General features: G+C 46.7%; 1 protein-coding gene across 3 annotated transcripts in view; it reads left to right on the forward strand.

Moving 5' to 3' along the window:
* The window catches only part of ZFP64 (ZFP64 zinc finger protein), a 69,104-nt gene that overhangs the window by 36,038 nt on the left and 10,585 nt on the right, over window positions 1-22,481 (forward strand). The window contains exons 1-3 of one of the 3 annotated variants that reach the window (XM_066387476.1): window positions 10,196-10,726; window positions 17,163-17,312; window positions 17,543-17,605. In XM_066387476.1, the coding sequence (XP_066243573.1) occupies window positions 10,621-10,726; window positions 17,163-17,312; window positions 17,543-17,605 (319 nt within the window). In that variant the 5' untranslated portion in view covers window positions 10,196-10,620. Of the gene's footprint in view, window positions 1-10,195; window positions 10,727-17,162; window positions 17,313-17,542; window positions 17,606-22,481 lie in introns of those variants that run through there. The other 2 variants (XM_066387473.1, XM_066387475.1) reach the window with 2 other exon arrangements.

The following is a 22,481-nucleotide window of genomic DNA, read 5'->3' on the forward strand; positions in this document are numbered from 1 at the left end:
CAGAAAAACCCTTTTGGTCATGTTATATTCATTTTCTAATGCATTTCTGAACCTTATTTATTCATATTTAACTTGAAATCTTTACAACTATATATGTAAGTGCTGTTGCTCTCAGTCTTCCTTCCTGGGTGTGGATTTTTGCTTGTTTATTTCAGTTCATCCTACTCTGGAAATAAATTGGGACTCTTTCCTTGATTCTCAGTAACTGGCAAAATTTAGTTCTCTCAGTAGTCAATCTGTTTATTATCTGGGCAGAGCCCCTTTTTCATTATACATCCTTAACAGACCTTCCAGTTTCTTCTATAATTACTGGTCTGTTCAGGTTTTATCTTTCATCTGGATTAACTTAGGTAATTTATATTTTGCAAAAGAAAAAAAAAATCACTCACTTTGCTCTAACTTTTCAAATCTGTAGCCTTATACTTTCCTAACACTCTCCTAAAACTATTTTTAAACTTTGACGTTTATCGGTTTTCTTATTTCCATTGTTTTTGTTTTATATTTGCAGCCTTCCTCTTAGGTTGCCAAGGGCTTATTCTGTCATTTAAATTAATGTAAAAGCAAAACTTTTGCTTTTATTCCTTTTCTCTGCTCCCCCAACTTATTCATTTCAGCTTTTACCTTTTATCTTTATTAATTCTTTCCCTGCTCTTGTTCACTTTATTTTGCTATTCTAATTCCCCTAAGTGTACTTATTTTCAGCCTTTAGTAATGAAATCATTTAAAACCATGTATTTTTTCTTTAACCTCACCTATGTTAAAAGATAACTTTTTAAAAAAACTTGAAGTCATGGCTTCAAGTTTAAATGAACATATAAAATGAATATATTGACCCGGTTGGCTCAGCGGTAGAGCGTCGGCCTGGCGTGCGGGGGACCCGGGTTCGATTCCCGGCCAGGGCACATAGGAGAAGCGCCCATTTGCTTCTCCACCACCCCCCCTCCTTCCTCTCTGTCTCTCTCTTCCCCTCCCGCAGCCAAGGCTCCATTGGAGCAAAGATGGCCCGGGTGCTGGGGATGGCTCCTTGGCCTCTGCCCCAGGTGCTAGAGTGGCTCTGGTCGCGGCAGAGCGACGCCCCGGAGAGGCAGAGCATCGCCCCCTGGTGGGCAGAGCTTCGCCCCTGGTGGGCGTGCCGGGTGGATCCCGGTCGGGCGCATGCGGGAGTTTGTCTGACTGTCTCTCCCCGTTTCCAGCTTCAGAAAAATACAAAAAAAAAAAAAAAAGAATATATTAGGAATTTCATTTAATTCATTAATAAAGGAGTCAGTAAGATAGAACAATGGTGCAACAGATATGAAGGAGAATTAATTCAACGAATGCATACTTACATGGGCAATCAGGAATACTAAAATAAACTTATGGACAGATGTAAAACTGGTCCTTATCTCTAGGGAAACAGTCAGTTGCATTTCACCAGACAGTCTTTGCATTTATGTAGATGGTTTATTTTCATTGTTATATGTTTCTGTAACTCAAAAAGTTGTAAAATACCTCAAAAACAATGAAAGGTACTAACTCCTACAGATTTAGATAACCCAGAGCTGGGAACTAACAGGACACAGTAATTTTTTTTGGTTATTTCAAAGTCTTTCAAAAACTTTCATGACATCTGTAACTGTCTAGATTTTTCTCTCCAGTGTCCTTTCATAACTTTCTAGCTTCTTACGGCAGAACCTCTTCACTACCCCGAGAGAATCCCTAGCAGTCGCTCTATCCTTTCCCACCTCCCCGCCCCTCATAACTGCTACTGTCTGTCTCCGGCTTTGCCTAGTATTAGCATTTTACAAAATGGGAATTATCCCTATGGGATCTTTTGTGCCTGGCCTCTTTCACTGAGCATCATGTTGTCAAGGTTTATTCATGTTGTAGCAGGTATCAGCACTGCATTCCTTTTTTATGACCAAATAATATTCCATTGTGTGACTAAACTACAATTTTTTTTATCTATTTGTCAACTGATAGAAATAGGGGTTGTTCTCACTCTTTGCCCTAATTTTTAAGATATCAGTATATTTGGGCTTTTAGAATTATTTGTGAATCTGTATCATAATGCCCGTGTCGGTCACATTAACTCACTGACCATCCCCACTAGTCCTGTTCAGGAGCTATTAATTATTACCGTCACCATTTAGGACTGATGAGGCTGAGCAGCAGAATGGCTAGGCAGCTGGCCTAGGGTCACACAACTAGTTTATTTTATTTGACTTGAACCATAGAATGATTACGGTCTTGCTCTCGAGCCAGAAGCCCATGTTGGAAATCTAGTCAAGAGAAGGGTCCATTCATCCGTCTTTGCAACAACACAAAAACAAAGCAGTTGACTCTACCCAGTGGCCAACCTGAAAACAGCAGAGCACGACAAGGAAACGGCACACTTCTCTCTGAGATGGGTAGAAACGGGTGGTGCCTGGGCCAGGGGCTGCTCTGCAGCCTTAGCTGTTTATTGAGCGCTCATGCCATGCCAGGTATGGGCGAGCGTGTAACTGCTGCTTCCACCACCATCTCTCAGAAATTCAAGACTGGGCCTGAGGGAAGTTCCGAGATTTCCTCCAGCACTGATATTGGCATAATAAGAGTCCCCAGGAAACACGTCTGGTTGTGTTTTGTTTTGGTTTTTTTTGTTTTGTTTTTTTAATTTATTTACTTTAGAAAGGAGAGAGAGAGGGAGAGAAGAGAGAGACAGAGAGAGAAGGGGGAGGAGTAGGAAGCATCAACTCCCATATGTGCCTTGACCAGGCAAGCCCAGGGTTTCGAACCAAGCGACCTCAGCATTTCCAGGTCGATGCTTTATCCACTGCGCCACCACAGGTCAGGCCTGGTTGTGTTTTTTTTTAAGGTTGGTATTTCTTGGTGAGTGTTAGCTCTTAGGAAGGTTGTTTATTTCTGGAGAACAAAATACTGCACTTATACCATGTTTATGAGACAACCATATAGTTCGTCATCCAAACGGGGACCCCTTGAGAATGAATGGCACTATTGATAATTATGCTGAGAGAACAGGTATAAATCAGCTTCTAATTTACTGTTGTTACTGATAAAAGGCCAAGCCCAGAAGCTGTCAAATAATGACCAATACTTCACCCTATTGGTGCAAAGCAGCACAGATTAGAATTTCACCGCCCATGGGTCAGTTTTCCAGAAAAATAAGTCACACACAGCTGATCTAAGGTTGGTGGTTACATGAGTGTTCATTTTATTCCTTAAATTGCACATTTGTGTTTTAGGCACTCATGTGGGTGGCAAATTTTATGATTTTTCAAAATTTATAGCTTGAAAGATTGCAAAAAGGTACCTAGCAAGATGTCGGGCAACTCAGACAATTGCATCATTAATATTGGTGTCCCTGTCCTCAGGGATAACTCCTGTAACCAGGTCTCCTGTGCTTCCAAGTTTGTGTGTGCGTCCATATACAGGGTGAGGCAGAAGTATGTTTACAGTTGTATGTGGAACAGTTTATTCTTGTACTATTTATTAATTATTGTGTTATCTTCCATACAAACAACTGTAAAGCTACTTTTGCCACACCCTGTATATATGTAAATTTTCATAGAGATGTTGTTAGATCTTTATGTATTTACATACATATATACACACAGACACAACAGTATAATTAGTGTACTTTTCTATATGCCGAACGTTTCACCTCTGTATCTTGAAGAATATCCCCTATTAATGCACACAGAAATGCACTACTCTTTTTATGGTCCGATAGAATTTATTTCATTGTGTGACAGAACCACAGTTTAGTTTAGTTATTTATGACTTTTTAAATTCTAAAATAGTATGCAAACACATTCACCTGTTTTTTTGTTTGTTTTTTTAGTGAGAGTAGGGGAGATAGAGAGACAGACTCCCGCATGTGCCCCGACCGGGATCCACCTGGCAACCCCGTCTGGGGCCAATGCTCTGCCCATCTGGGGCCATGCTCTCAACTGAGCTATTTTAAGCACCGGAGCTGAGCTGACACACTTGAATTAATCAAACCATGGCTGCGGGAGGGGAAGAGAGAGAGAGAGAAAGGGGAGAAGGGGTGGAGAAGCAGATGGGCACCTCTTCTGTGTGCCCTGGCTGGGAATCAAACCACAGAATTCCACACTCCAGGTTGACACTCTAACTCTGAGCCAACCAGCCAGAGCCCCCTGGTTTTTTGTTTGTTTGTTTGTATGTTTTTTAAAGGAAGTAGCACTCATGATAATGCTCTCTTACATGGGAAACTTTAGGTTCTTCCATCCCTCTGCCCCAAGCTACTCCTCCACCCCCGCCTTGTTTAACACGTAGCCAGTGTGTTTCCTGTCAATACCTTTCACTCTGGATTTTCACCTTTGGAAATGTGGACGGACTTGAACGTGTTTATATCTAGGTGGAACTTGCTTTCTTTCTTCACTGCAGTATATCTGGAGCTCTAGCCAGGCTTGTATATGTCCATCTGGCTGATGACTTTCACCTGCTGCCTGGTATTCTCTGGCATAGCTACACCTCCGTTTAATCTAACCACTACCCCGTGGTAGGGCATTGAGTTTGTTTCTTTTTTTTCTTTTTTCTTTTTTTTTTGCTATGGCAATGGCGTCACAGCAAACGTCCTCGGACTTGCTCCCTTGGGCACATGGGAAGATGTTTCCCTGGAGGAGAATAGCTGGAAAGGAAAATGAATTGCTAGATCATTGGCAGGGCACATTTAAAAATTTATTGCCAAATTGCCCTCCAAGGTGGCTATAAACATTCACACTCCCACTAGCAATGCATTAGAAGACCAATTTCGCTGCACTCCCGCTAACAGTAGATGTTATCAGCCCTCTTAATTTTTATTGATCTGGTAGGTGGAAAAAAAAGAGAGAGGAATTTATGGCTATTTAATATTCACTCCCTTGTAATTAGTGAGGCTAAAACACCTCTTGCCCATTCGTTGCCCAGAATCTGCACTAAACAAAATCTCCAGGTCATCCTTCTGCCCATTAAAGTTTGAGAAGCACTGAAGTCAGAATCCGCTTCCTAACAAGGTCCCCAGGTGATCCGTGTCTGTGGTACATTTTGAGACACACTGGAGTCAGAATCTGCATTTTAACAAGGTCCCCAGGTGATTCTCCTGCATGGCGAGTGAGAGTGCAGGATGGGGGAGGAATAGCTGTCATAGCACCTTTACTAATATGTGTGTTTAATCTCTTCTGTTCAGACAGGGTATAAAACAGTGTCCCAATTTAACTTGCGTGCCTGTAATCGTAAGTGAGCTTGGACTTTTTTTCCTCCCCTAATCATTACAAGCCAGATATTTCTTTTCTGGGAACCAGTTAGTCAGTGAATTTTCTTACTTTGCTTCAAGCACACCAAAGCTGATCTCCTTCCAGCCTTTGCTATTGTTTAGTTTCCCAGGAATGCTTTCTCCCTGGTTCTTCCCATGGCTGCCTATTATACTCAGGTTTTAGTCTTTTCTAGCCAAGCTCAGGTATCCCCCACACCCACCCAGTGACTCTCCATCACACCACCCTGTTTATCTTGATTGCAGCATCCATCGTTATCTGAAATGACCTTGTACATTCATGTATGTATACATGCATGCCTGCATTCGTTTTTCCTTCCTTCCTTCCCCCTTCCCTTCCCTTCCCTTTTCTTCCCTTCCCTTTCCCTCCCTTCCCTTCCTTTCTTTCCTTCCTTCCTACTTTCTCTGGCTGCCGTGCTGGATCTTGTTCGTCTTGGAAATCACCCTATATCTGGAACAGACCTAGGAAGTCATGTGGGCTCAAAATATTGCTATCAGGTGGACAAATAAATTAATTCCTGGCCAATGAAGAAATAAGATTAGCTTCTGTCTAGGTGTACACCCATTTGGAAATCATCTGTACCTGGATAAACATATTCTCATTCAGTCCTGTGTTCATAGTGGAGAATAGTAGTGGTGATGACAGGAGTCAAATAAGGTAGCTTAGGAGAACATGACCCAGACAAGGTGCTCACAGCCCCAGGAGGGCCCGAGACAATTATAATTTATTTTTATCTATTTCTCTTGAAAGATAAAGTAATTACTTGAACAATGTTAAATGAAGAGTATTGATTACTTATATATATATATATATGAGTAATATACATATATATATACATATATATGGAGAGGGAGAGAGATACTGGTATGAAAGCATGGGAAATGTGCAATTCAAAAGGGCTGAGTAATGTCAACACAGGCTTGTTTTCATCCAGTTTATTTCCATGTAAAACAATAGCTGGGTCTAGTTCATTAGAACTGCCGATTCTGGACGAGTGTTAGCTATTATTGCAGCTAACCGGCACTCTTGCCCCGTGGTTGTAAATAAGAACTGTTAACGCCAGAGTTCTGGCAGGATGTTAGCATGGGCTGGCTGCACCTGTGCACCCCGTTATTCCGTCCTGCTGCACCTGTGCACTCCGTTATTCCGTCCTGCTGCACCTGTGCACTCCGTTATTCCGTCCTGCTGCACCTGTGCACTCCGTTATTCCGTCCTGCTGCCTCTGGAGTCTTTATCATGCTTGTTGTCTTTATTTTTTTCCATTTTTTATTCTTTTATTTTTATTGAATCCAGAGAGAGGCAAGGGGTAAGGGGGAGACAGAAGCATCAATCTGTTTCCGTATGTGCCCCGGCCAAGGACCGAACCAGCCACCTCTGCATTGCAGGACAAGGCTCCAGCCAAGTGAGCCAGCCAGCCAGGGCTATAATGCTTTTTGAAGGGTGTAGAGCAGGGGTCCCCAAACTTTTTACACAGGGGGCCAGTTCACTGTCCCTCAGACCGTTGGAGGGCCGGACTATAAAAAAAACTATGAACAAATCCCTATGCACACTGCACATATCTTATTTTAAAGTAAAAAAACAAAATGGGAACAAATACAACATTTAAAATAAAGAACAAGTAAATTTGAATCAACAAACTGACCAGTATTTCAATGGGAACTATGCTCCTCTCACTGACCACCAATGAAAGAGGTGCCTCTTCTGGAAGTGCGGTGAGGGCCGATAAATGGCCTCAGGGGGCCGCAGGCGGCCCGCGGGCCGTTTGGGGACCCCTGGTGTAGAGTGACCAGGAGAATCGTTTGTGTAGTTCAAAGGTGTACTGTTTATCTTGTGGCAAAATACTTAAGAGTTATCAAAATTACAGATATTCTCCGTTTTTCTTTTACAAAGGGACAAGAGTTGAACATGTATTGATTGTATCCATGAAGAAAGGGACGACTTAACAATGACTTTAAAAAAAAAAAAAAATCAGGATAGAGGTGATACATAAAGAATGAGAAAGTAATTAGTTTGCAAGAGAAACATCCTACGGAGAAAGTTTTTGGAAATGCATGTTTGGCCTCTGTTCCCTTGTTAAGAGATTCTGTTGCTGAAACCAATGAAAAATTACCACATAAGCTTTTATCTGCGTGTTTAAACTTAGCAACACAATTTCTAATCTGCTTAAACATCTTCCAAATAAAAAGCCTCAGTTGCCTCTGAAATCCATTTGTTAAAGATTGACACTGATACACCCTCTTCAGTTGAATTTGCCAAAGCCCCAGGTTGATTATCAGGGAATGTGAAAATTTAAAAGCTGGATTTTTTTTTTTTTAATGACTAGTCAATTTGCATAATTGGTGAATGGGATGAAAAAAGGAGAATCATAACTTATTAAGCATAGCCAATGATACCTTGCTTTCAATTAGATCTCCATATCCTGAGTTATATTTTTCCCATTTTTCATTATGACCCTTGAAAGCACGCCATTAAAACCAAACATGGCACCAACTTAATTTAGTGCTATAACTTTGAATGCATATAGTATAAAATTTTAAAACAATGCCTTTGGAAAATGAAACAAATTTAACCAGTTGCTGTTACATTTGTAGAAAACGATCATTTTACTTGGGGTTTTTTTTTTTTTTTTTTGAGACATTGCACACAGGGAAAATGCAAGATCATAGTGAAATATCACTGTATATCAGTTTGCTTGACAAAAATTAAGACAGGATGTGGCTCCACAGTATCTCTTACACTGCTAGACAAGTATAAATTAGTGTCAGTACTTTGACATTATCTTTTAGTCACTTGCAATCCAACCATTGTGGACATTCAGGTAAAAACTCTTGACACTTTTTAAAGATTTTATTTATAGAAAGAGGATAGATCATAGTCACGCTATACACATAGCACAGACCAGGAAACCACCCACGCGCCCATCAACAGGAGAGCCGATGAATGAACTCTGGCATGTGCACACCATGGACTATAAATGGACAAGTGCCAGTGACAGCAATCTAGGCGATCCTAGCAATCTAATAAATGTGGGAAAAGGAATTCCTGGGAGAATCTGTACCCTTTTTATGACGTTCTTTTAAAATTATAATGGTATATATTTTTAAGAATACTTGTAGGTGCACAAAAAATAAGTTGCTATAAAGAAAAAGCAAAGGGCCCTGGCTGGGTAGCTCTGTTGGTTAGTGTCCTCCCCAGATGCCAAAGTTGCAGATTTGATCCCTGGTCAGGGCACATTCAAGAGTCAACCAGTGAATGCATAAATAAGTGGAAAAAAACAAAACGATGTTTCTCCCACCCCCTTTCCTCTTCTCTCTAAAATTAATAAGCAAACAAATATATAAACTAAGAAAAAGAAAAGGAATGAGTATGTAGGATTTAGGTTGATGGCTATTCGATTAGAGGAGGGGGGAAAGGGGGACGAGATGTAGGTTATGGTTAAGGTCGCAGTTTGGGGTGGTGGGTTCCCTGATGTTTATTATATCATAATAAACCAAGGACCAAACAAGCAACCAATACAAGCCAGTGATGGATCAGTAATGACAAGGCGCCACGTAGCAAGGACTGATTAATCCAGTTGTGTGCCCCCGAGTTGAAGAAGAGCGCGCGCGCGCAAACACACTCGCACACACCCCAAGGAGCAGAAAGGGTGTCAGACATCCTCCTTGCTGGGCGCCCTTCCCCTTTCCGCTTCCCCTGAGTCAACCGCGGCCTCCAGTCTATCCAGTCTCCTTCTGAGACGTTCTAAAAGGAGACACGAGAAATCCAAGCACACACGGAAGTTTTCAAATGGCATTACTTGAATGCGTAGCTACAGGCACATCCCAAAGAAAACTCGAGAATTGCTTTAAAAATCTTTCTAATGTAACTCCGGGTGACTTCACCGCTCAGTACACAAACATCCCTAGAATCCATTCACAGCTTTGAAAACCAACAACAAGAAGGTTGAGGAAAACCAGATCCGTTTTGAGAAATATAAAAACGCTCTTCTCGCAGGCGGCCCCCCCTAGGGTTGGCCAACGGTAACCTCGCCGCGGGCGTCGTACAGGACGCTGCGAAATCCCACCGGGCGCGCGCGCGCCACAGCGGACACCACCCTCCGCGGCGCTGTTAGAAACACACGTCCCCAGCCCCACCTCCCGACGCAGCTGAACCTGGGGCTTTTTGAATAAGGCTCCACGTGATGCTCAGGTTCGGGCAAGCTTGGGGCACAGCCCCGCGTTCAGTACAATCCCAGTTGGGAGAAAAGAAAACACCTGGGGCCTTGAGGTGGCTTTCTGGCTCCCCGTAGGATGATGTCGTTCACCTGGTGCAAGGAGGGGTTCCCCACAACACCCCCACGGGTCTCCGCGCGGTCCCAGCCAGTCTGAGCACGGACGCCAATTAGTTTGCCCCACCCCCACCCGGAGGACCACGCCTCAGTCGCCTGCTGGGCGGGGCCCGCGCCCCTGGACCCAAAGGCCGCTCCCGCGGGGCCTCAGACCCGGGGCGGCGCTGTGTAGACAGACCCACAGACTCCCGGGCTCCGCCGCCCGAAACCAGAACTTGCGGAATCTGTCTGTGTAATCGGCTTCTCCAGGAACAGCAGTAGTTCACCCTCCAGCTGGGGATACTCGAGCCTCATTTAAATTTTAAATTCGAATAGACAGCCGAAGTTGAGAACCGCGAGTGGAGGTCGCACCTCTCCACCTTGGCTACCTCTCAGAATAACCTGGGGGGGGGGGGGCTTTAAAAACAACAACAACCACCCCCCCCCCCCAGTGTCCAGGCTTCAGTCCAGGCCAATTAAGTCAGAGTCAGTCTGAGAGCGTGGCCGGTTCAGCAGCCGTCGCAGGAAGATCGCCCGGGAGCTCGTTAGAAATCCAGACTCTCGGGCCCCGCCCCAGACCCACCGAGTCAGAATCTGCATTTTAACGAGATCCCCAGCGGATTCCCCGCGCGCATGAAAGTTGGAGCGGGGCTGTGCTTCTGAAATTTTAATGGGCACACGAATTACCTGGGGAGCTTGTTAAAATGCAGGCACGGTTTCTCAAACTTGAATGTGCACGCGAGCCACCTGGGGAGCTTGTTAAAATGCAGATTCTGCGGCAGCGGTTCGAGGGCGGAGCCCGAGAGTCTGCATTTCTAACGAGCCCCAGGTTGGGGCGGACGGGCCGGGCTGCGGAGCACGCTTCCCCGGGACCCCGAGGCCTTGGCTCCCGGCCAATCAGCTGTCAGGACTCGTGATAAATCGCCCCGCTCCGCTGAGGAGCAGCGTTGCCGGGACATGCGCGCTCTGGCGGAGGGGGTGTAATTGCCGAACTCCGAGAACGGGTGGTAAGAAGTAGGCCACTTGTAGGGACTCGCCGGGAGCCCGGATCGTCACGCCATGTCGCGGCGCAAGCAGACGAAGCCCCGGCACTTCCACTGCGAGGAGCCGCAGCCGGCGCGCGCCGAGTTGGCGGAGGCGGCCCGCGAGGTGGTCGGGGAACTGGGTGAGTGGCGCTGCAAACCGCCCCGCCTGGGGTGCTGAACGCTGTTACTCGTTTTTGTTTTTCGGACTAAACGCGAGTGGGAGGTCCCGGCACCAGGCGTGGAAAGGGCAGGTGAAGCTGCCAACTTAATCCTGGGTCGGACGTCCGCGCCCCCGGCCTCCCCCTACCTGGTAAAGTCACCGTCCTTGGGTAAATTATTCCGCTCTCCGCGTGCGCGTCTTGAGCCGCTACCCCCACCTCCCTCTACCCCCACCCCACCCCCAAATAATACGCTAGTAAACGGCGGTGCATCTTCCGAACACGCTGTGAAGGATGTTCCAAGACCCCTTGCTGGGCTGACGCTTCTTCAGAGAGTGTTGGAGCTCGGGTCGCAAACTCCCCGGCGCTGCGCTGCGGCTGCGCGCCTGGAAAGTGGGCATTGAGACCCGCGCGTAGGGCGACCGTCTGGAGGCTGGAGAAACATGTGAAAAACGTCTGAGCCTTAGCGGGTGCACGCGCCTAAGTGCTGGAGAGAGACACAGCAATGGACAAAGGAAGCAAAACTCTGGCTCTCCTGGAGCTTACGGCCCAGTGGGGACGAGAGAGAGAGAGAGAGAGAGAGAGAGAGAGAGAGCACCGTCTATCCGGGATAGCACCGGGGAGCCTTAGTGGTTAGGGGTGCGCGCTGGGGGAAACATCCTAAAAGCAGTGGAGGGAAATGGGAGGCCTAAGGGCAGGGGGCCCTTTCACAGGCGTTGTCCAGGCAGGCCTCCCCGAGGAGGGCACCGCTGAGGAAAAATCCGAAGCCGTGGGGATGGCCTGGGGTTAGAGCATTCCCAGCAGAGGAGACAACTAGTGCAGAGACGTGGGCGTCAGCGGGCTGGAACCTGAAGCGGGTCAGATGAGGTCTGAGAGGTGATGGGGGTGCCCGGGGCTCCATGAAGTTTTTGCCTTTTACCCCAGAGAAGTGGAGCCTTTAGGGCAGGGGGTCCCCAAACTTTTTACACAGGGGGGCCAGTTCACTGTCCCTCAGACCATTGGAGGGCCAGACTATAAAAAAAACTATGAACAAATCCTTATGCACACTGCACATATCTTATTTTAAAGTAAAAAAAAAAAAACAAAACAGGTACAAATATAATACTTAAAATAAAGAACAAGTAAATTTAAATCAACAAACTGACCAGTATTTCAATGGGAACTATGGGCCTGCTTTTGGCTAATGAGATGGTCAATGGGCTCCGCTCACTGACCACCAATGAAAGAGGTGCCCCTTCTGGAAGTGCGGCAGGGGCCGGATAAATGGCCTCAGGAGGTCCGGGCCGTAGTTTGGGGACCCCTGCTTTAGGGGGAGGGACGTGGGACAGGGCGGTGCCACAGACAGACTTAACGTGCTCACCTAGGGTGCCACTTGGCAGGAGGGGTCCTTGCGAAGCAAAAAGACTCGGCTACCCTCACACCTCGCGGTAGTATTTCTCAACCCGTGACCCCTGGAACCACCAGATTTTAAAGTGCCTGCTTCAGCAGCTACTCTCCGGCGCCCCCACCCCCACCCCCTTGGAATGTCGGGGGTGGGGTGCGTTCGGGGAATCTGCATTTCCAAAGCGCTTCCCCTTCTGATTATCTTGCACTCAGACTAAGACAATGTAGGTTCCTACTTGATCTCGCCTCCGTCCTTTCCTCCACCCCGCCCCCACCCGCGCCCCGTGGTTAGCCGATACCTTTTTCTTAGGAAAGGAAGTGGAGAGCGGAGTTTTAACTGCACTATCTTCTCCCCTTCCCCCGCATTCTCCTGGCAAGGGGGGATCTCGGGTCTCTTCTCCGAGAAGGCTCAGACCCCCTCACACAGGGAATAAGGTGGCGGAGGGGGAAAACCTTACAAGCCACTCCTAAATTTATAGTTTGTATTTGAAACTAAGCTTGGCTGCATGAATTGCCATAATAAAAACACCCTGTCACTGTGCCCACGGCCTAGAATGGGGCCAGGGATTGGGCCAGCATGGTCTTTCCGTAGTGGGGGGCGGGGCTCCTGCTGATCCTTCAGAAAGAGGAATTGGGAAGTTACTGAGGATGTGGAATCTTGAGGGAGAAGCGATTATTGAAGACTTCCTGAATTACTCCAGGCTGTTTTTTTCAAAGTTCTTGCTATGGGCTACTTTTTACTTCTGCAGACAGCGCTGGTCCTGGAGCCACGCCCTGAGATTAAAGGGGTTGGGGAGGGTGTTCTGTGTTGTGCAGTACTGGGGTGTCCCGGGTGGGAACAGAGCATAAGCAGAACTATGCCTCCAAGCACACTTCAACACCAGCCACCACTGCAGAGAAAACGCAGCCTTACAACCGATGAGGGGGTTTTTCACCTATAGTTTAGGTTTACCTTGCTAAGCAAGAGACTCGCTTTCCCCTCCACGCCCCCGCCCCCAGGTTGGGCCACTTTATCAAATGGCTTTGCAACCAGAGAAAGTGTAGCTGGAGGAAGTATAATGGGGCAAGTCACCTGGTAGGCTTTAATCACCTCCGGTAAAAATAAAACAAATAACAGGCCCTGGCTGGTTAGCTCATTTGGTTAGAGAGCATTGTCCCGAAACACCAAGGTTGTGGGTTCAGTCCCTGGTTAGGGCGGCACATACAAGAATCAACCAGTGAATGCATAAATAAGTGGAACAACAAATGGATGTCTCTCCCTCCCTCCCTCCCTCTCAATCTTCCTCAGTCCCTCAAATCAATTTTTAAAAACTTAAAAAGGGGGGGCAGGAAAACAACCTTACAAAATAACATCGGCAGTTTCTCAAAGGGTTGAAAAATGCCCGTTGTACTAAACTAGGTACTGTCAAATGTGCCCCCCCCAACCAGGTTTCTTCAGGTTAGAAGGGTCTCTGCCCAGCTGTGCCTTTCCACCTTTCCCAAGAGTGCCAGCTTCCCCAGGTGTCTAAAGTGCAGGGCTCTTAAGGAAGCCCCTCATGCCCCTCCCTCACATTGTACCTGGGTGGCTCTTGATAGATGTTGGACAGTTTCCTGGTAACTGTAACCCACCCATCTCCCTTCTACTTCTTACGAAGTTTGCATTGCACAATGCACTTCCCTCTCCAAGAATCTGGTGGCTCACATGTGTACACACACCAGTGAATAAGACCAATAATGTTTATATGGTGCTGACTTACAAGGTTGTTTTACGGATGCTAAATTTAATACTCTTCATGTAAACCTATGAGTTAGGGGCTAAATCCCCTTTTACAGATGTGGCAACTGAGGAACAGCGTAGTGGAGTAACTTACCTAGAGTCACACAGGAATAAACGATAGAACTGGAATTTGAAGCTTACTAGCTGGCTTCCAGGCAGTTCCCACCACTCTGCTTTACAGCCTCTCACTTAGATTTGTTTTTCAGTCTTACTCGGTTTCTACGGGATTAAAGCATTCAAGAGCTGGATGGGTTTCCTTTTAAAATGTGAATTGCTAAATAGTACAAGGTTTTGCATTTTCCCCTGAGGGGCATAGTGATGAATTTCAGATATGGCAAAAGTGGGTTCTAGTCAGCTGGAAACTTCTAGCCCTGCGACCTTGAGCGTCTCCTCTGAGTCAGTTTCTTTCCATACAGAAGTTCTTAAAGTGTGGCCCCCAGACCAGCGGCAGCAGCAGCCAGACCTACTGAATGAATAAAGGACTTTAGAGGTGGGACCCAAGGCGGGCCCTCCGGGTGACTCTGATGCACATGTTAGAAATGCAGGCTTGGCAGTGTGCTTCTCTGCTGCTGCTGTGCAGAGTTTTAGTGCAGGTTGCTTCTGGAGAAGGGATGGAGTCGGGTAGGACCTGAGGTTCTGCGTTTCTAACTCACTCCCAGCTATGCTGATGTTAGTGTTCTGTGGACCACCCTTTGAGTAGCAGAGGTTTAGAATAGTATGACAGTCATTTGGCGAGTCCTTTAAAATGCATGTTTCTAGGATCTACCCTAACCCACCCCACTAGGAAATTACATTTAACCCAGAATTCAAGTGATGCTGACCCAGGGATGGGGGCCCTTCTTGTGTACTGTAAGGTGTTTAGCATCCTCCCTCTACCTGACCTCTACCTGGTAGATGCCACTGTCACGCACATTATCCTGACAGTCAGAAATGTCCCCAGGCATTGCCAAGTGTTCCCTGGGGTCAAAACGACCCTCAGTTGAGCGTCACAGGAAGGACTGGGTCACTTGTTCTATCCTTTTAGGCTTCCAGCACCATGACTACTTCGATGTGATAGCTGTAGTCCTTTCCAACTGAGGCGCGTGCTCAGTTAGACTCAGGCTGGGTACTGTGCTGAGAGTTGGCATTGCTCATTTCTAACAACCCTGAGACAGGTCGGCAGTTCCTTTTTCCAAATGAGTAAACTGCGGTCCAGAAAGATGAAGTGAGTCGCCTAGGCTCACAGCTAGTATTATAGCTAAGCAAACCCTCTGCCTAGAACCAAAGCCCCCGCCAATGTGCCGCACAGCGTCTGATGGTAACAGAAGGTTTACCTTGATAAACCCTCAAGGCAGATGGAAACGGCCTGTATACCTGGGCAGACAACAGGTCTCAGACCTTGGTCTGTAATTCATAAATTAGTCGAGATCTTTTATTTTATTTTTTTTTAAGATTTCAGACATGGATAGGACCTCTTTAATCTTTGTTATAGAAAAATTTTAAACTACATGTTAGATCAAACCATATGAAATTACTATTTGACCATTAAGGCCCATGAAAACGGAGATTTCACATGGTTCCACCTTACTAAAAAAAGAATTGACACAATGAGCTCCCACACATTCATTGCTAGGCTTCAACAATCAACTACGTGGAGCCAATCTTGTTTCTTCCATACAACTCTTCCCTGCCCTGGTTTATTTTGAAGCGAATCATACATATATGCAACTTATGAATACTCATCCCTAAACTATGAGAATAGTTTAAAATCTCTAATTTTTCCTTCACACCTTAAAAAAGAAATCTCTTGTGGAACTTTCAGTTAGGGTTCATCTTCTTGCTGCCTTTCGTGGTTTTACAATATGTGTAAATCTGAATCAAAATCCAGATATTGCCTGACCAGGCGGTGGCGCAGTGGATAGAGCATCGGACTGGGATGCGGAAGGACCCAGGTTCGAGACCCTGAGGTCTCCAGCTTGAGCACAAGCTCATCTGGTTTGAGCAAGGCTCACCAGCTTGAGCTCAAGGTCGCTGGCTCAAGCAAGGGGTCACTCGGTCTGCTGTAACCCCGGTGGTCAAGGCACATATGAGAAATCAATCAATGAACAACTAAGAAACCGCAACGAAGAATTGATGTTTCTCATCTCTCTTCCTGTCTGTCTATCCCTGTCTGTCCCTCTCTCTCTGCCAAAAAATAAAAAACAAACAAACAAACAAAAAACCCTAGGCTCGCCAGGTCAAGGCACATATGGGAGTTGATGCTTCCTGCTCTTCCCCCTCTTCTCTCTCTCTCTCTCTCTCTCTCTCTACTCTCTTCTCTCGAAAAATGTATAAATAATTTTTTTTTAATCCAGATATTATACACCATCATCTCGAGCCTTGCAGTTGCCTGGCTTTCCCCTCCTCCTTTCAAGTTAATTGAAACACCTGAGTTTTGTCCTGGAGAGCAGTGGTGCTTGAAGTGTGGTCTGTGACCTGTTACTGAATTGGGACAAAACACATTGAAAAATCGAGAGTGAGCGTATAAAATAGCTTGATGTTGCCTTGACGTCCAGCCTTCTGCTATAACGTCTGGGCTTGTCTCTTTGTCTCGTTTCACTTCGCTTGTAATTTGTGTTTATTACTTTTTATAAAATATTGGCTTGCGATGGATCAGAAATTACCTTACAAACTAGGTCTTTGAGAAGCGCTTTTGCGAAGTTTTACAGTCTAGATCAAGGGTCCGCAAACTTTTTACACAGGGGGCCAGTTCACTGTCCCTCAGACCGTTGGAGGGCCGGACTATAAAAAAAAAACTACGAACAAATCCCTATGCACACTGCACATATCTTATTTTAAAGTAAAAAAAAATAATAAAACGAGAACAAATACAATATTTAAAATAAAGAACAAGTAAAATTAAATCAACAAACTGACCAGTATTTCAGTGGGAATTATGCTCCTCTCACTGACCACCAATGAAAGAGGTGCCCCTTCTGGAAGTGTGGCGGGGGCCAGATAAATGGCCTCAGGGGGCCGCATGCGACCCTCGGGCCCGTAGTTTGGGGACCCTTGGTCTTGATCTTGCCAATTGCATCCCTGTCACGATACCATGCTCTTTTGTCCTCCTCCCACCCCCACCCCCGTAGTTCCTGGAAATTGGTCACGAGAGGAAGATGACTTCTGTTAAGACCAGAATACATATCCGTTTTTAATTATTTTTCGAGAGGTGAGGCAAGCCCACACCTGCTCTCATGTACGACTTGCCATAGTAGTTGCATTTGAAAAATTGAGTAGCACTTCTTTTTGCCTCCATTTCAGCTTCAGAACTAGATCACGATGCTCCGAAACCGAGCTGTCCCTCCGCCGACAGCAGTGACGCCCAGAAAGCCCCGGCCGCAGCTCTTCCCTCCGAGTCAAAGGAACCAACAGCCACCCTGGCAGAAAGGACCTTCAACTGTTGCTATCCAGGTACAGAAGAGGCCGGCACAGTGCCGCGAGGCGAGCCCCGTGCCGACTCCCTCCCTGAGCCCAGCTTTGCGTCCCTCCTGCGCTCACAGGGCACACAGCCTCCCAGTGGGTCCTGAGCCTCCGTGCTCAGCGTGCGGCTCACTCACCAGAATGTCAGTTCACATTGGCCTCCTCTCTGAGGTTATGTTTTAAGAAGAGCTAGGTTTTTTTTTCTTCCCCTTCTCTTTTAGGTTGCCACTTCAAAACTGTTCACGGCATGAAAGATTTGGACCGCCATCTACGAATCCACACGGGTACGTGTCCATTCATTTGCTCAGAAATTTAGTGTTCATTTACATCCCTTTCCTTTTCTTTTTTTTTAAAGTGCTGGGCGTATAGTGGTGAGCAGGACAGATAATGGTCTTTGCCTCATTGAAACTTAGTCTAGTGGGGTGGGCGGGCTGTGACCTAAAGAGCAACAAAACAGGCAAAAATGGTGGCTGACAGAGGCGAGGGAAACGTGCTAACGGATTTGGACCTGAGGGATTTGATCTTGGCTGCTGCTCATGAAAGGGTCTCTGAAGAACGGAATCTCACCTGGTCAAGTATGAAAGACGGTCAAGTCACCAAACAAGGGAGAAAAGGAGGCACTCCAGGCGGAGGAAGGAGCAGGTGCAAAGTCTCAGACGGAGCAAACTTTGGTAGGAGAAGGGGCGTGAACTTAGACTATCCGGCCCCAGTCAAGCCTTGACGTTGTTGCAGATCTAGCTGACATCTTCATTATAACCTAATGAGAAACCTTTAGCCAGGACTAAGCTAGTGTGCTGTCCTCAGAAATTTCCTGAGATAATGTTTGTTTTTGTTGTTTAAATGGGCATCAGATGAAGTTGGAGAGGTTGGCAGAGGGACAGCAGAATAAGGTCTGTGGCCATAGCAACCTTTGATAAGAGCAATAAGGTTGCTTATTACAGGTGTTTTTCCCACATGCAACCAGCTGCTGAGAACACAGAGAAATAAGATACGCTGGTGCGAAGGAGTTCCCTGACCTGTGACCAGCGTCGGCACACTGGCCCGTGAGCCAGATCCAGCCAGCTGCTGTGCCCCTCTGTGCACCCCTTGTCTGTGGCGGCTTTGGCCCTGCAGTGTGGCCTTATTAAGCAGTTGCTAGAGCGACGGTATGGTGTACAAAACCTGAGCTATTTACTCTCTTGACTCTTCACAAAACTTTGCCAACCTTTGCCTCTAGTGTAGACCCCATCCTAGGCTATATGCGTTGTGAGGATACTGGTCTGTTAGCTCTTACAGAAACTCAACTAAATGGCTTAAACATTATCAGGGTTATTTCTCTTGGGTGCAATTTAAGAAGCAAGAAATCCACAGCTGGTAGACTGGTTCTGTCATCCTTAGTATAGCATCCCTCTCTGAGTCCTAGTTCCTTAACCCGTGGAAAATGGAAGTCGGCGGGGGGGGGGGGGGGGGGCCTGACAGCCTCCCTCCCTTGGGCTAGTCCCCGAAGCAGCAGACCTTGTGGCTAGTGGGACATGAGCGGAACCTAGACCGGAACCTAGACCCAGCCACATCAGGTGGCAAGGGGGGCGGCTAGGAAATGGTTTCATGAAGGGCAGCCACATGCCCAGCTAAAACTGCGGCTCCATTATTAAGACAGCTTTCTGGACAATGAGCATTGTGCTATGGGAATAGGAGAATGAAGGGTCATTTTTTCCCAGGAAAAGTGAACCATGAAAAGCCTCTTTTTTTTTTTTTTTCTTTTTCTTTTTGTATTTTTCTGAAGCTGGAAACGGGGAGAGACAGTCAGACAGATTCCCGCATGCGCCCGACCAGTATCCACCCGGCACGCCCACCAGGGGCCATGCTCTGCCCACCAGGGGCGATGCTCTGCCCCTCCGGGGCGTCGCTCTGCTAAGACCAGAGCCACTCTAGCGCCTGGGGCAGAGGCCAAGGAGAAAGGAATGGTTGACCTTCACTTTGAAAGGCTGCCGGGATGACAATGTCAGTAAGAGCCTGCAAACTGCAGGAGCCACTTGAACAAAGAAGAGACCCACCAACATGGGTTTAGACAAGCTCAGGTGACTGCCCTGAGGATAATTGTGGAGCAGCTGTTCTTGGCTGTGGCTATGGTACTGCCCTCTAGTGGGTGGTGGCCAAAAGTGCTGCCAGAGGCCTACAATGCACAGGACAGGCACTACAGGAAGAATTATCAGGCCCCCAAATGCTAGGGTGGACCTAGAGAGAGAGGCAGCATAGAGCATGATAGGGGTATAGAAAGTATAAGTCAAGGTCCTGTCCTTGGATACACTGAGTCAGGGGCGCAGATTTAGTGCAGACTGGTTGCTCCTTTAATAATCATAGGCTTCGGCTGCCGCCCTGGGTCCAAGGCAACTGCTCCAGTCCTCTGAATCTCTTAACCAGTGACAAGCAGAGGAGGAGCCTGAGGTCACACAGCATCTCTCCCTCAGGGCATCACCCAGAAGTATGTAGTATCCTTGTGATTAGTGGAAAAGTGAGATCCAGCTAATGGTGGCTTAAAACCAAAGTATTTCTGTGTTGCAACACGGTCCAAGTTGAGTATGGTGACTGGCCCCGTGGATTCAGAGACTCAGGCTCTTTATTTTGTAGCTTGGACGACCCGAGGATGTCGCTCTCACTGGCATGGTCTGAGATGGCTCACTGCCACCTGAAAGACACATCGTAGAAGTTACACACATTATTAGTTGGGTTAGTGAAGTCTTGAATCTGTGTGGCCAGGTGCCCAGCGACAAAGAGAAGGTTCTCTTACCAAGAAAAAGGAAAAATGATACGCAGGCTAACTGGTAGCTCCGACCCAGCTGTCAGGGGGAGGCAGGGGTGGCCATAGATGTGGAGGTGATCATTTAAGACTTGAGCCGGTCTTTGCTGAATAGGTAGAACAGTGGTTCTCAAACCACTATTTTGAAATCCTTTTACACTTAAAACTTGAAGGGACCCGCCCCCACCCACACCCACCAAAGAGTTTTTGGTTTATCTTTAAATTATGGCATTAGCAATCCATAACTTTAAAATATTTATTCACTTAGAAATAAGAGTTAGCCTATTATATATTATATTAATATACAACTTTTTACAAAAAGTATTTTCCAAAGCAGAGTGGCAGTGTTTATAGCTTTGCAAATCTCTTACTGTCTGGTCTGATAGTTGGCTGGGCGCTTCCAGCTGATTCCGTCTACGGACCAGGGCACGTGCGGTTCCGGTTGAAGCAGGTGAAGAATATACGGCCTCACGTGCAGGGTGGGCAATAGTAGGTTTACAGTTATGATTACACAAAATAGTTTCTTCTTGAATTATTATTTATTAATTATTGCGTTATTTTTCATAAGAATAACTGTAAACTTAGTTTTGCCCCATGCTGTATGTTATTGGAAACGGAGGGGTATGTTGATAACCTTTTCAGATCATTATTTTTCTCTAGCACTGTACACCACAACACAACAAATAGTGGCTTTTTTAAAAATTTTTAAAATTTATTGTGTTAACGTGGATTCAAGTGTTCCACTCAGTGTTAACACCCTCGATCCCCAGTGACGTGCTCCCTATTACCTCCCCCCTTCCCTCTGGGACTTGCTGCCCTGTTGTCTGTATCTCTGTGTTATGTATATATCATTTGGCCCATCCCTTCACCTTCTCTGATCCCGTCCCCTCATCCCCTTTCCCTCTAACTGCTGTCTCTCTGCTCCCTGCGACCCCACCTCTGCCTCTATTCCATTCCTCAGTTCACCATGTTCATGAGATTCCACATATAAGTGAGATCATATGATGTTTGCCTTTCTCTGCCTGGCTTATTTCACTTAGCATAATAATCTCCAGGTCCATCCAGGCCATCGCAAATGGTAGTTTCTTAAAGATTAGTTGCTAAGTAGAATCTGCAACCACATATACATAAACTTTTCAAGCTGTTAAAATCCAGTGGTCTGTTTTCTACTTTGAATGTTTTCACTCCAGCTTGATTTTTGATATGTGTGTTGGTCATTTGAAATATAGGTTGACCAACTTATGTGATTCTTCCAGATGTTGACCCATTTCATCATATCACCAGGAAAAAAAATCCCTTCTGTTAATAACACTAGTCTCATTAAAAAGAAAATCTGGCCCTGGCCGATCGGCTCAGCGGTAGAGCGTCGGCCTAGCGTGCGGAGGACCCGGATTCGATTCCCGGCCAGGGCACACAGGAGAAGCGCCCATTTGCTTCTCCACCCCTCCCCCTCTCCTTCCTCTCTGTCTCTCTCTTCCCCTCCTGCAGCCGAGGCTCCATTGGAGCAAAGATGGCCCGGGCGCTGGGGATGGCTCCTTGGCCTCTGCCCCAGGCACTAGAGTGGTTCTGGTCGCAACATGGCGACGCCCAGGATGGGCAGAGCATCGCCCCCTGGTGGGCAGAGCGTCGCCCCATGGTGGGCGTGCCGGGTGGATGCCGGTCGGGCGCATGCGGGAGTCTGTCTGACTGTCTCTCCCTGTTTCCAGCTTCAGAAAAATGGGGGGGGGGAAAAAAAATAAAAAAAATCTAAGAACCAGGAAGCTGCAAGCCCATATTAGCAGATGTTCTGAAATCCTAACCTTCATTTTTAGAGCTCAAATGTTGTCATTGCAGTATTGGTCACTTTCCTTGAAATGACAGGCTAATATAGTTCATTCTGCCAACTGCCATATGTAGGGGGAAAAACACAAACAAACCAGTAGTCTGTCAATTGTTTCAAATCACAGTGGTGCTATCTGGATCAAGTTTGCAATACGACCTCCATACAAGTGCTGTTCTCAGACAACCAGTGGATTGTGGTTTGCAGCGGAAGCAACTTCTAAGTACTTCCCATTTCATCACACAGGGTATTAAAAAGGTATATTCAGGGGGAGAGATTTAATCATAGTTTCAACTGCTCCCAACGATATTCCCAAGTGAAACTGACCACAGCCTCCTTGGGAGGCAGGACGGTGAGAACTGTCAGGACCACGGGGGGGGGGGGCCAAGGGGCCAGCAGGCCCGTCCACCACTGCTCCTGCGTCAGTGGTGATGCCGATGATGGAAAAGGCCAAGCATCGCAGTGGGAGTGTGAAAATACTTTTGACCACAGACCCAACCAGAAGAGTCTCAAGGAACCCCCCGGGCACTCCCAGACTGTACTTCAGGGACCATGGAGGTCGAGC

This window comes from Saccopteryx leptura, chromosome 5 (genome assembly GCF_036850995.1).
Source record: "Saccopteryx leptura isolate mSacLep1 chromosome 5, mSacLep1_pri_phased_curated, whole genome shotgun sequence".
In the NCBI taxonomy this organism is placed as follows: Eukaryota; Metazoa; Chordata; class Mammalia; order Chiroptera; family Emballonuridae; genus Saccopteryx; species Saccopteryx leptura.